Source organism: Entelurus aequoreus, linkage group LG18 (genome assembly GCF_033978785.1).
Source record: "Entelurus aequoreus isolate RoL-2023_Sb linkage group LG18, RoL_Eaeq_v1.1, whole genome shotgun sequence".
NCBI classification, from domain to species: domain Eukaryota; kingdom Metazoa; phylum Chordata; class Actinopteri; order Syngnathiformes; family Syngnathidae; genus Entelurus; species Entelurus aequoreus.
Genome location: NC_084748.1, coordinates 48367214 through 48382687, shown reverse-complemented (window position 1 = coordinate 48382687; position 15474 = coordinate 48367214). Strand labels below are relative to the sequence as shown.

At 41.4% G+C, this 15474-nt stretch overlaps 1 protein-coding gene across 1 annotated transcript in view; it reads right to left on the bottom strand.

The window, feature by feature from the left end:
* Positions 1–15474, bottom strand: part of si:ch211-243a20.4 (uncharacterized) — a 57459-nt gene that overhangs the window by 15090 nt on the left and 26895 nt on the right. Inside the window, exons 4-5 of the mRNA XM_062027319.1 lie at positions 6033–6307; positions 5704–5970 (exon numbers count right to left, since the gene is read on the bottom strand). Coding sequence (XP_061883303.1) covers positions 5704–5970; positions 6033–6159 — 394 coding nt within the window. The 5' untranslated portion in view covers positions 6160–6307. The remainder of the gene's footprint in view (positions 1–5703; positions 5971–6032; positions 6308–15474) is intronic.

The following is a 15474-nucleotide window of genomic DNA, read 5'->3' as shown; positions in this document are numbered from 1 at the left end:
AGCTTGTAGCAGTCCTAAGCGGCCTACAAGCTACGGTGTACCGGTTGAGACGCATAATAGATTTAGCTCTTTAGCTAGTCCTACACCCCAGTCTACCGGGCACCACACCTTAGTTATAGGGGACTCCATCACCCGAAACATAAAGCTTAGCAAACCAGCCACAATAAAGTGTATCCCCGGGGCCAGAGCACCTGACATTGAAGCTAATCTTAGGGAGCTAACTCGCAACAGGCCTAGTAAACACGTACGACAGGCTAATCGCACCACTAATTATGCGAATATAGTTGTACACGTTGGCTCCAATGACACTAGAATGAGACAGTCAGAGATTACAAAGAGAAACATAGCCAGGACTTGTGATCTCGCCAGAAAGATGTCCAGGCATCGAGTAATTGTCTCTGGCCCCCTGCCTGCGAGAGGCAATGATGAGAGATATAGCAGATTAGTCTCGCTTAACAAGTGGTTGGCTAGCTACTGTAGGACGCAGGGACTAACGTTTATTGATAACTGGCCCTCTTTCTGGGGCAAACCAGGCTTGCTGATGAGAGACGGCCTTCACCCTAACCAGGAAGGCGCCATCATCCTGTCTAGAAACATAGACTACTATTTAAGTCTCACTTGACTGACTACACTAGAGCAAGCCCGGTCACAGGCAATTACAATGTCTGTTAGTCCGGGTGAGGAGTCAGTTAAGCTAGAACTAGCCAGCGCCAGGCTGGATAATCCATGTACGCATAGCAATTCTCTTAGAATAATACACAATTCACATAATGTTTTTTCTGTTGTGTCTGTGTCAGAGGTGGACATGCATTCTACTGAGGTGGCAAATTATGATATGTCCAGTCTATTGCAGCACCAAGCAAACAATCGGAAAATTCCCGTCATATCAATTCCTAGATATGGTCGAAACTATTTAAAGTGCACTACGCATAATAAACGCAACATTGTTAATATTGCCACTACGGATAATCTTAACAAAAACTCGTCAAAACAGCCCAATACCTATAATATGGGCTTTTTAAACATAAGATCGTTGTCTCCCAAGGCGTTATTGGTTAATGAGGTCATTAGAGACAACAATCTTAACGTCATTGGTCTTAGCGAAACCTGGCTCAAACCGGACGAATTTTTTGCGCTCAATGAGGCATCTCCTCCTAACTATACGAATGCGCATGTTGCCCGCCCTCTTAAAAGGGGAGGGGGTGTCGCACTAATATACAATGAAAATTTCAACCTTACCCCTAACCTAAATAATAAATATAAATCGTTTGAGGTGCTTACTATGAGGTCCGTCACACCGCTACCTCTCGACCTGGCTGTTATCTACCGCCCCCCTGGGCCCTATTCGGACTTTATCAGTGAATTCTCAGAGTTCGTTGCTGATCTAGTGACGCACGCCGACAATATAATCATAATGGGGGACTTTAATATCCATATGAATACCCCATCGGACCCTCAGTGCGTGGCGCTCCAAACCATAATTGATAGCTGTGGTCTTACACAAATAATACATGAACCCACGCATCGCAACGGTAATACAATAGATCTAGTGCTTGTCAGGGGTGTCACCACCTCCAAAGTTATGATACTTCCATATACTAAAGTAATGTCCGATCATTACCTTATAAAATTTGAAGTTTTGACTCTTTGTCAACAAGCTAATAATAATAATAACTGCTATAGCGGCCGCAACATTAATGCTGCCACAACGATGACTCTTGCTGACCTACTGCCTTCGGTAATAGCACCATTCCCAAATTATGTCGGCTCTATTGATAAACTCACTAACAACTTTGACGATGCCTTGCGCGAAATTATTGATAGTATAGCACCGCTAAAGCAAAAAAGGGCCCCTAAAAGGCGCACCCCATGGTTTACAGAAGAAATTAGAGCTCATAAATTATCATGTAGAAAACTGGAACGCAAATGGCGCGCGACTAAACTTGAGGTTTTCCATCAAGCATGGAGTGATAGTTTAATAACTTATAAACGCATGCTTACCTTAGCTAAAGCTAAATACTACTCAAATCTCATCCGCCTCAACAAAAACGATCCTAAATTTCTGTTTAGTACAGTAGCATCGCTAACCCAACAAGGGACTCCTCCCAGTAGCTCCACCCACTCGGCAGATGATTTTATGAATTTCTTTAATAAGAAAATTGAACTCATTAGAAAGGAGATTAAAGACAACGCATCCCAGCTACAACTGGGTTCTATTAACACAAATACGACTGTATATACGACGGACACTGCCCTCCAAAATAGTCTCTCTATTTTTGATGAAATAACATTAGAGGAATTATTACAGCGTGTAAGTGGGATAAAACAAACAACATGTTTACTTGACCCACTTCCTGGGAAACTTATCAAGGAACTGTTTGTATTATTAGGTCCATCAGTGTTAAATATTATAAACTTATCACTTTCCTCCGGCACTGTTCCCCTAGCATTCAAAAAAGCGGTTATTCATCCTCTGCTCAAAAGACCTAACCTCGATCCTGACCTCATGGTAAACTACCGACCGGTCTCCCACCTTCCGTTTATTTCCAAAATTCTCGAAAAAACTGTTGCACAGCAGCTAAATGAACACTTAGTGACTAACAATCTCTGTGAACCTTTTCAATCCGGTTTCAGGGCAAATCACTCTACGGAGACAGCCCTCGCAAAAATGACTAATGATCTATTGCTAACGATGGATTCTGATGCGTCATCGATGTTGCTGCTTCTTGATCTTAGCGCCGCTTTCGATACCGTCGATCATAATATTTTATTAGAGCGTATCAAAACACGTATTGGTATGTCAGACTTAGCCTTGTCTTGGTTTAACTCTTATCTTACTGACAGGATGCAGTGCGTCTCCCATAACAATGTGACCTCGGACTATGTCAAGGTAACGTGCGGAGTTCCCCAGGGTTCGGTTCTTGGCCCTGCACTCTTTAGTATTTACATGCTGCCGCTAGGTGACATCATACGCAAATACGGTGTTAGCTTTCACTGTTATGCTGATGACACTCAACTCTACATGCCCCTAAAGCTGACCAACACGCCGGATTGTAGTCAGCTGGAGGCGTGTCTTAATGAAATTAAACAATGGATGTCCGCTAACTTTTTGCAACTCAACGCTAAGAAAACGGAAATGCTGATTATCGGTCCTGCTAGACACCAACATCTATTTAATAATACCACCTTAACATTTGACAACCAAACAATTAAACAAGGAGACTCGGTAAAGAATCTGGGTATTATCTTCCACCCAACTCTCTCGTTTGAGTCACACATTAAGAGTGTTACTAAAACGGCCTTCTTTCATCTCCGTAATATCGCTAAAATTCGTTCCATCTTGTCCACTAGCGACGCTGAGATCATTATTCATGCGTTCGTTACGTCTCGTCTCGATTACTGTAACGTATTATTTTCGGGCCTCCCTATGTCTAGCATTAAAAGATTACAGTTGGTACAAAATGCGGCTGCAAGGCTTTTGACAAAAACAAGAAAGTTTGATCATATTACGCCTATACTGGCTCACTTGCACTGGCTTCCTGTGCACTTAAGATGCGACTTTAAGGTTTTACTACTTACGTATAAAATATTACACGGTTTAGCTCCAGCCTATCTCGCCGATTGTATTGTACCATATGTCCCGACAAGAAATCTGCGTTCAAAGAACTCCGGCTTATTAGTGATTCCCAGAGCCAAAAAAAAGTCTGCGGGCTATAGAGCGTTTTCTATTCGGGCTCCAGTACTCTGGAATGCCCTCCCGGTAACAGTTAGAGATGCTACCTCAGTAGAAGCATTTAAGTCCCATCTTAAAACTCATTTGTATAATCTAGCCTTTAAATAGACCCCCCCTTTTTTTAGACCAGTTGATCTGCCGTTTCTTTTCTTCTCTCCTCTTCTCCCCTGTCCCTTGCGAGGGGGAGTTGCATAGGTCCGGTGGCCATGGATGAAGTGCTGGCTGTCCAGAGCCGGGACCCCGGGTGGACCACTAGCCTGTGCATCGGTTGGGGACATCTCTGCGCTGCTGACCCGTCTCCGCTCGGGATGGTTTCCTGTTGGCCCCGCTGTGGACTGGACTCCCGCTGATGTGTTGGATCCACTGTGGACTGGACTTTCACAATGTTATGTCAGACCCACTCGACATCCGTTGCTTTCGGTCTCCCCTAGAGGGGGGGGGTTACCCACATATGCGGTCCTCTCCAAGGTTTCTCATAGTCATTCACCGACGTCCCACTGGGGTGAGTTTTTCCTTGCCCGTATGTGGGCTCTGTACCGAGGATGTCGTTGTGGCTTGTACAGCCCTTTGAGACACTTGTGATTTAGGGCTATATAAATAAACATTGATTGATTGATTGAAATCAATGGACGTAGTCGTAGTTCTACAATGCCCCAAATTCTCCAAATTGTGCGCCATTTTTAAGCCCGATTCCGACCATCCACCCACACTACTCTTCCCATATATCGAACGCAAAACATGTTTTACATTTCCCAAAAATTCCCATATTTTTCGTAATTTCCTCCCCATTGACAATGAATAGGAAATATACAATCTACTGCATATCCAACATTTCTCAACAGATTCGAACCTGTCCACCATCCACACACTCCACTCACCCTGGACCTTCAAACTACCATTTGGTTTCAAACTACTTAAAAATTTTAAAAAATTCCAGGGATTCCCGTTTTTCCAAAACCCTATTTTCACCTCTTCCTGGAAACTTTTCACAATCCACATTTTTCAACCGTTTTTACCGTTCCACCTTCTAAAAATTCCTCTTAGTTGGGACAACAAATGCTCTTCTTTTTTTCCCGTACAAATTCCCGGTTTTCCAGAAATTCCAGGAATTCCAGAATACCCATTCTTAATTCAAACTGTTACATTTCTCAACCGATTATGAACCGTTCCAACATCCACACACTCCACTCAACCTGGACCTTCAAACTACCATTTGGTTTCAAACTACTTAAAAATGTTTTAAAAATTCCAGGAATTCCCGTTTTTCCAAAAACCTATTTTCACCTCTTCCTGGAAACTTTTCACAATCCACATTTTTCAACCGTTTTTACCGTTCCACCTTCTAAACATTCCTCTTAGTTGGGACAACAAATGCTCCTTTTTTTTTTTTTTTTTTTCGTACAAATTCCCGGTTTTCCAGAAATTCCAGGGATTACAAAATACCCATTCTCAATTCAAACTGTTACTACGTCAACATTTTGCAACCGATTCCAAAAATTCCAACACCAACCCATTCATATCATCGAGAACAACCGTGCTTGTATCAATATTTTCAAAGATTTCCGGTTTTCCCCAAATTCCCACATTTCCAGGAAATTCCCATTTAAATGAATGGACGTAGTCGTAGTTCTACAATGCCCCAAATTCTCAAAAGGTTGTGCCCTTTTGAAACCCGATTCTGACCTTTCAACCCTCCACCGACACTAGTCTTCTCATATATCGAAAATACCGGTTTCCCATAAATTCCAGGAATTCCAGAATACCCATTCTTAATTCAAACTGTTACATTTCTCAACCGATTATGAACCGTTCCAACATCCACACACTCCACTCACCCTGGACATTCAAGCCATCATGTTTTAAAAATGCCCTGATTACCCGGAATTACCAGGAATTTCCCCCCGTTGGATATGAATGGGCAATATACCAACCTCTCCACATCCCACATGGAGCTAAAAGAGGCTACTCACCTCGCAGGCGCACAAACCAGTAAGCTCTGGCCACATTACACTGGCAGTGATACTCTCCAGAAGTCTGCAACGCCCGCACCAGCATATAGCTGCTGAAGGTCTGCGCATGGACGTCGCTGGTGAAGAAGCGTCTGAAAATCCTCCTGTGAAGAGGGTCGAAGCAAATTAAGCTCTCATTGGCCGAGTTAGGTGGCAGGTGGAGCTTGTAGGGAAGGCGGAGATCTTCGCCGGTGAAGGCCACAAAGACGGTGTTCTCCAGCGTTATTCCTGCAGGAAGACAACAACGTAATACGTGCATGTCTCAGATCATCGGCGGTGTCGGTCCTTACTTAGAGATTCTGTTCCACGGCAAACAGGAAGGAGCGTTTGGAGAGTCCAAATCAACAGAGCTGGAAGACGCCAATGCGGTCTGAAGGACGGCATGTTTGTGACTGTCCTCAAACGTCTCGCTTTCATGCCTCTTAAAGTACAAGCGTGGACTTCCTGTTTCTGGTTAACGCACTTCCTCAAGCGTTTGTCCGCTCCAAGGACTCATGGAGGATAGTGAGATCGCCAATCCAGGCTTTGGAACGGTTCTTTTGAGAAAACGATGAGAACCCATTCTCTGTTTTTTATGCACAAGCAAATAGACTTAGACAAACTTTAATAATCCACAAAAGGAAATGTTCCACACAGTAGCTCAGTTACGAAGGATGGAAAGGATAATGCGGGTATAAAGTAGACTAAAAATGTACCATAGTAGCAATATAAAATATAACATACTGTATATGTAATATTTACATATTATATATACAGTATATAATATATACTGATGTATTATATTATATTATATTTATATATTATATATACAATATATAACAAATCCCAATTACCTGTTATGTTGCTAGGATGGAGTTGACGACACAGACACAAGGGGGCAGTAACGCTCTATGATTTATTATATATATATAAATAATATATATATATAATTGTCAGAATAATTGTATCTAAGTTATCACAAAACTTTGTGTTGCCATAAGTTCCCGGCGAGAAGACAAAAGCTGTCTTTGATCCTGCCAAACAAAAGGCTTGTAAAACTCCACTGTGTAGGATGGGGAGCGACATGAGGGTTCTGTTTCTTTAATGTATTGTAATCCACAGAAAGATTTTGTCTTGACCCGAGATCTACAAAGCGGAGGGAAAGCAGGTCCTGCCCAAGCTCCAGGCACCTCTTCTTTGAACTGTTTTATGACCTTTTCTTTGAACTGTTTTACGACCTTTTCTTTGAACTGTTTTACGACCTTTTCTTTGAACTGTCTTGTAACCGAAGGCGACAGCTATTTACGACCCCCCTCCCTTAGAAACAGCTGTTGCCATGTAATCAGGGAAAGTCCAAATAAAAAAAGGAGGCGTACAATCTTTCGTCAGAGCGTGTTGGGAGACTGTACAGCCCATACGTTTCTCCTCACTGAACCAAATTTAATTCTGTCTCTGTTTAATTCTTTGCTTCTTGTCTTGTTTAATAGATGTCATCAGTGTTTGAACCTGACAGTAATAATCAAACAATATAAGCTAAACAAGAGAATGGAGTGTGACTAATCCACGAGGGGTGTATGTGTGTTTGACTATGTGTGTAATTAATTGTTGTGTATTACCGTCACATGTTGGGCGAGAGGAGGAACAAGGCAGGAAGGCAGTCCGTGCGGGTGATCCAGGGGCGAGAGAGAGGCGTCAGAGTCCGTGTCCATGCGTGGGGGTCGAGGATCGAGGGAGGCAGTCAGAATCCAGAGGGGAACGACAGGAGATCCAACGGGTAACACTCAGGAAAGCACTGTGGGAGGACAACAAGGACATCAGAACGCAGAGAGAAACAGAAAGAGCATAAGGCTTGGCGGCTTACGGTACACAAACGGTAATTAAGTTCCCGCCAGGATCCTTATTTAATTTATTTATTTATTATTATTTTTTACTTTCGGTGTCTCCTAGCCACTCAGACAAATCATATTGTCTAAAAATGCATTTTCCCATCGATAACATGACATCATTGCGCTCTTTCAGTCAATTAGTGCGCAAGGAATATATATATATATATATATATATATATATATATATATATATATACATATATATATATATATATATATACATATATATATATATAGCCTCGAGCCTGGCCCAATTTTTTAAACCCAATGTATATATATATATATATATATATATATATATATATATATATATATATATATATATATATATATATATATATATATATACTACCGTTCAAAAGTTTGGGGTCACATGTAAATGTCCTTATTTTTGAAGGAAAAGCACTGTACTTTTCAATTAAGATAACTTTAAACTAGTCTTAACTTGAAAGAAATACACTCTATACATTGCTAATGTGGTAAATGACTATTCTAGCTGCAAATGTCTGCTTTTTGGTGCAATATCTACATAGGTGTATAGAGGCCCATTTCCAGCAACTATCACTCCAGTGTTCTAATGGTACAATGTGTTTGCTCATTGGCTCAGAAGGCTAATTGATGATTAGAAAACCCTTGTGCAATCATGTTCACACATCTGAAAACACTTTAGCTCGTTACAGAAGCTACAAAACTGACCTTCCTTTGAGCAGATTGAGTTTCTGGAGCATCACATTTGTGGGGTCAATTAAACGCTCAAAATGGCCAGAAAAAGAGAACTTTCATCTGAAACTCGACAGTCTATTCTTGCTCTTAGAAATGAAGGCTATTCCACTAAATTGTTTGGGTGACCCCAAACTTTTGAACGGTAGTATATATATATATATATATATATATATATATATATATATATATATATATATATATATATATATATATATATATATATATATATATATATATATATATATATATATTTATAGCCTGGAACCCGGCCCAATTTTTTTAACCCAATGCGGCTCCCGAGTCAAAAAGTTTGGGCACCCCTGATGTAGATAAAGGCATGTAAAATATAATTTTCATCACTTCATTACATGTTTTTGGTCCATGATTACTTGAAAACTGAGATGCTTGTCATTATGAGAAAAAAATAAATACAAACCCCCAAAGCAGTGAGGTTGTCACGTTGTGTAAATGGTCAATAAAAAGAGAATACAACAAATCTTTTTCAACTTATATTCAATTGAATAGACTGCAAAGACAAGATATTTCATGTTCACACTGAGAAACTTTGTTCTTTTTGGCAAATAATCATGAACTTAGAATTTAATGGCAGCAACAAATTGCAAAAAAGGCATTTTTTACCAGTGTGTTACATGGCCTTTCCTTTTAACAACACTCAGTAAAGGTTTGGGAAGTGAGGAGACACATTTTTGAAGTGGAATTCTTTCCCATTCTTGCTTGATGTACAGCTTAAGTTGTTCAACAGTCTCCCTTCTCATATTTTAGCCTTCATATTGCACCAGTCTGGACTACAGGCAGGCCAGTCTAGTACCCGCACTCTTTTACTACGAAGCCACGCTGTCGTAACACGCGGGTTGGCGTTGTCTTGCTGAAATAAGCAGGGGCGTCCAAGCTTTTTTGAAACATGTTGCCGTTATCAAATTCCAAATGAGCTAATATTTGCAAAAAATAACAAAGTTTCTCAGTGTGAACATGAAATATCTTGTCTTTGCAGTCTATTCAATTGAATATAAGTTGAAAAGGATTTGTTGTATTCTCTTTTTATTTACCATTTAAACAACGTGACAACTTCACTGCTTTTGGGGTTTGTATAAGGTTTTGTCCCACCTATTTCATAGACAACAAAGCCTGTTTCCTCATACTCTTTCAGCATTTCTAAAGCACTTTGAGGAAAACATCAGTAGAAGAGGACGCAAATTTCAACAATAGCGGCTTCTTTTTCTCTCGCTCTTAGCAGTACGGTCAATCAAATACCCCCGGAGCCTCACTTTTTCAGCAATAAAACACCAACAGATGACGGACGTTTCTGCCAACGACTTCCTGGTTAATGAAGCATGAGAAGTAGTTTTACTCGAGTTTTATTTCTCTGTGGTTAACGTGACGGTTGGTGTGATCCCAGGATACAGAGAAGGCGGGCAAAGTGCAAACTGTCATAACGCGGGGGTTTTGGCAGCTCACTGCGAGGATTGTTCTCCCGGGAAGCAAACGGACTTTTCCGGACAACGGTAGCAGGTAGGAACATATTTAATAATCAATTAATCCTACACAGCAAAAATGACAGAAACCAAAACAAAAGGGAAGCGTGCCGTTCACACGAGAAGCTAAGGCAAAAAAAAACTTGGGACATGAAACGTGAAACTATGGACATGAAAACCTCACTAAACTATGGCATGAAACAAATAGCATTAACTATGGAATCGCATGAAATAAGCAAGATTTACTGTGGCAAGAAAAGAGCAGCAAGAACTACGGTAACGCATGAAAACAAGCATGAACAGAGCAATGTCGCCACACCGACTAACTGGCTAAAATAATCAGCTCCTGATTAGGGATGATGTTTGATAAGGAATTATCGAGTTCGAGTCTATTATCGAATCCTCTTATCGAACCGATTCCTTATTGATTCTCTTATGGAGTCCAGATAGGTTGTTGTATATGGAAAAAAACACACAATATTTGGTTTAACAAAAGCTCACTTTTATTATATAATAAAAAAATAAAATCTAATAAATAAATAAATATTGACTGTTACCCACCTAAAAAAATAAAATAAATAAATATTGACTGTTGTTACCCAAAGTATATTAAGTGGGATTTTTCATAAAAACAAATATATACAGTAACACAAAAACAATCTCTGTGATCACTATAGGTGTATAAATAATAATATAGTGTTAAATAAAATCAGTCCCTTGGGCACAAAACTGAAAATAATACAGCTCTCCAAAAAGTGCACTTCTGCTGCTATTGGAACATAACTGTTTGTTATGATGCTTTGACATTTTTGCACTTTATTTCTTTATTGAAAGAAAATTCTATGAAGAGAAAATTTGTTTGCAAATGTGGCTACAATGCTAAAAAATGAAAAGTTAAAGCTAAAAAAAGAAATACACTTTATTGAGTTAACATTATTTCTTTATAGGGGGGAAAAATGTTATGAGCGAGAGAATATAACAACTACACTACCCAGCATGCAACGGGAGTTACGAGCATGCGCGGTAGCCCCGAAAAGTGTTGCATGTTGCCACGCTGTGAAAGTAAACGTCAAGAAGTCAGCCAACACGCCTCGTCTGCATTATTTATAATTAGACAGACAACACATCTACAGTGTGATTTTGTTTTGTTTACAAGGAAAGAAAAACAAAAGTTAAAAAAGGGAGATATGTTGTATATATATGTATGTGCTGCAGTGTTGTATATATATGTATGTGCTGCAGTGTTGTATATATATGTATGTGCTGCGGTTGTTTTAAGAACGTTGCGACAGCTGCCGTAAAGGAGGTGCGTTGCTAGCCTGGTTGCTATGTTTCCGGTTGGTCGTAAAAGTGTTGGTCATGTGTTTTACCCTGCTAAAATCTCTCAGTAAAGTTATTCGATGGATTATATCTTTTGTTTTGAACTTTATTACACCTTGGAGCGCTTTTTCCCGTCCATTGTTTTTCCTGCTTTCGCTATCTGCGCCTAATGACTGAGCTACGTGACGTCATTTCTTGTGATGTCCCACGGAGCATTTCTGGTCGGGACGGGATTCGAATAAAGAATCAACTCTTTTCCTTTACTATAGTGGTCTCGATAACGGGTACCGGTTCTCAAAAAGGGATTGGAGTCCGAGGACTCGGTTCTTTTCTTATCAAACAACCGGGGAAAACCGGTTTCGAGTATCATCCCTACTCCTGATTAGAGCAGGTGCGTGTCCCGAACACATGAGGCAGGTGAAACTAATGAGTCGCCGTGGTGACTAAACAAACAAGGGAGCGCAAACAGGGAACTAAAAGAGTCCAAAAACATAATCCGGACCACAGACCATGACACAAGCAGGGCAGAAAAGGAGTAGCTCAGGTCTAGCAGGGACTCTGAAACTCTGGTAAGGGATCGTGACAGTTCAATTGTCTTCATAAAATTGCCAGCACAGTAAAAAAAAAAAAAACGTTAGTCAAAGGCCTAAGGAAACTAGCGACCACGCAGTCTGATAGTTTATATATCAATGATGAAATCTTAACATTGCAACACATGCCAATACGGCCGGGTTAACTTATAAAGTGACATTTTATAATTCCCGGGAAATATCCGGCTGAAACATCGCGGTATGATGACGTATGCGCGTGACGAAGTCCGAGTAACGGAAGTTATGGTACCCCGTAGAATCCTATACAAAAAGCTCTGTTTTCATTTCATAATTCCACAGTATTCTGGACATCTTTTGCAATTTTTTTAACTTCCACTTGAAAACGTCTATGTATGATGATGTATGCGCGTGACGTCAATGGTTGAAACGGAAGTATTGGGACACATTGTATCCAATACAAACAGCTCTGTTTTCATCTGAAAATTCCACAGTATTCTGGACATCTGTGTTGGTGAATCTTTTGCAATTTGTTTAATGAACAATGAAGACTGCAAAGAAGAAAGCTGTAGGTGGGATCGGTGTATTAGCGGCTGGCTGCAGCAACACAACCAGGAGGACTTTGACTTGGATAGCAGACGCGCTAGCCGGCGCTAGCCGCCGACCGCATTGATGATCGGGTGAAGTCCTTCGTCGCTCCGTCGATCGCTGGAACGCAGGTGAGCACGGGTGTTGATGAGCAGATGAGGGCTGGCTGGCGTGGGTGGATAGCTAATGTTTTTAGCATAGCTCTGTGAGGTCCCGTTGCTAAGTTAGCTCCAATGGCGTCGTTGTTAAGCTGCGCCAGGCTGGAAAGCATTAACCGTGTAGTTACATGTCCATGGTTTAATAGTATTGTTGATCTTCTGTCTATCCTTCCAGTCAGGGGCTTATTTATTTTGTTTCTATCTGCAGTTAAGCCCGATGCTATCACGTTAGCTCCGTAGCTAAAGTGCTTCGTCGATGTATTGTCGTGGAGATAAAAGTCACTGTGAATGTCCATTTCGCGTTCTCGACTCTCATTTTCAAGAGGATATAGTATCCGAGGTGGTTCAAAATACAAATCCGTGATCCACAATAGAAAAAGGAGAAAGTGTGGAATCCAATGAGCCAGCTTGTACCTAAGTTACGGTCAGAGCGAAAAAAGATATGTCCTGCACTGCACTCTAGTCCTTCACTCTCACTTTCCTCATCCACGAATCTTTCATCCTCGCTCAAATTAATGGGGTAATCGTCGCTTTCTCGGTCCGGAACGCTCTCGCTGCTGGTGTAAACAATGGGGAAATGTGAGGAGCCTTTCAACCTGCGACGTCACGCTACTTCCGGTACAGAAAAGGCTTTTTTTTATCAGCGACCAAAACTTTATGGTCGATGTTCTCTACTAAATCCTTTCAGCAAAAATATGGCAATATCGCGAAATGATCAAGTATGACACATAGAATGGATCTGCTATCCCCGTTTGAATAAAAAAATGTCATTTCAGTAGGCCTTTAAAAAAACAAAACGTTAGTTAAAGGTAATACAAGTGAATTCAAAAAGTCAACAAGCGTCACAGTGTTCAACTTTAGAGTTTCTGTTTCACCTTTTTGGACTAGAAAAAGAGCACAATGTGGGCAGCGAGGAGAAAGGTGGTGAAGGAATGTGTGAAGAATTCCAGCGAGGCTGACTAATGACTAATGGCTGCTCGCTAACGTGAAGCAGCTGCAGAAAGAGGTGAGAGTTTTGTACCGCCAACTTTGTTTCTCCTCTATGACAGCTGAACGTTTGTCCCCGCCTCTATTGACACTTGTCTTCTTCTGTCTTTTGTCCCGCCTCTATTGACACTTGTCTTCTTCTGTCTTTAGTCCCCGCCTCTATTGACACTTGTCTTCTTCTGTCTTTTGTCCCACCTCTATTGACACTTGTCTTCTTCTGTCTTTTGTCCCGCCTCTATTGACACTTGTCTTCTTCTGTCTTTAGTCCCCGCCTCTATTGACACTTGTCTTCTTCTGTCTTTTGTCCCGCCTCTATTGACACTTGTCTTCTTCTGTCTTTAGTCCCCGCCTCTATTGACACTTGTCTTCTTCTGTCTTTAGTCCCCGCCTCTATTGACACTTGTCTTCTTCTGTCTTTAGTCCCCGCCTCTATTGACACTTGTCTTCTTCTGTCTTTTGTCCCCGCCTCTATTGACACTTGTCTTCTTCTGTCTTTTGTCCCGCCTCTATTGACACTTGTCTTCTTCTGTCTTTTGTCCCCGCCTCTATTGACACTTGTCTTCTTCTGTCTTTTGTCCCGCCTCTATTGACACTTGTCTTCTTCTGTCTTTAGTCCCCGCCTCTATTGACACTTGTCTTCTTCTGTCTTTTGTCCCCGCCTCTATTGACACTTGTCTTCTTCTGTCTTTTGTCCCGCCTCTATTGACACTTGTCTTCTTCTGTCTTTAGTCCCCGCCTCTATTGACACTTGTCTTCTTCTGTCTTTTGTCCCCGCCTCTATTGACACTTGTCTTCTTCTGTCTTTTGTCCCCGCCTCTATTGACACTTGTCTTCTTCTGTCTTTAGTCCCCGCCTCTATTGACCCTTGTCTTCTTCTGTCTTTAGTCCCCGCCTCTATTGACACTTGTCTTCTTCAGTCTTTTGTCCCGCCTCTATTGACACTTGTCTTCTTCTGTCTTTAGTCCCCGCCTCTATTGACACTTGTCTTCTTCAGTCTTTTGTCCCGCCTCTATTGACACTTGTCTTCTTCTGTCTTTTGTCCCCGCCTCTATTGACACTTGTCTTCTTCTGTCTTTAGTCCCCGCCTCTATTGACACTTGTCTTCTTCTGTCTTTAGTCCCCGCCTCTATTGACACTTGTCTTCTTCTGTCTTTAGTCCCCGCCTCTATTGACACTTGTCTTCTTCTGTCTTTAGTCCCCGCCTCTATTGACACTTGTCTTCTTCTGTCTTTAGTCCCCGCCTCTATTGACACTTGTCTTCTTCTGTCTTTAGTCCCCGCCTCTATTGACACTTGTCTTCTTCTGTCTTTAGTCCCGCCTCTATTGACACTTGTCTTCTTCAGTCTTTTGTCCCGCCTCTATTGACACTTGTCTTCTTCTGTCTTTAGTCCCCGCCTCTATTGACACTTGTCTTCTTCAGTCTTTTGTCCCGCCTCTATTGACACTTGTCTTCTTCTGTCTTTTGTCCCCGCCTCTATTGACACTTGTCTTCTTCTGTCTTTAGTCCCCGCCTCTATTGACACTTGTCTTCTTCTGTCTTTAGTCCCCGCCTCTATTGACACTTGTCTTCTTCTGTCTTTAGTCCCCGCCTCTATTGACACTTGTCTTCTTCTGTCTTTAGTCCCCGCCTCTATTGACACTTGTCTTCTTCTGTCTTTAGTCCCCGCCTCTATTGACACTTGTCTTCTTCTGTCTTTAGTCCCCGCCTCTATTGACACTTGTCTTCTTCTGTCTTTAGTCCCCGCCTCTATTGACACTTGTCTTCTTCTGTCTTTAGTCCCGCCTCTATTGACACTTGTCTTCTTCTGTCTTTTGTCCCGCCTCTATTGACACTTGTCTTCTTCTGTCTTTTGTCCCCGCCTCTATTGACACTTGTCTTCTTCTGTCTTTAGTCCCCGCCTCTATTGACACTTGTCTTCTTCTGTCTTTAGTCCCCGCCTCTATTGACACTTGTCTTCTTCTGTCTTTAGTCCCCGCCTCTATTGACACTTGTCTTCTTCTGTCTTTAGTCCCCGCCTCTATTGACACTTGTCTTCTTCTGTCTTTAGTC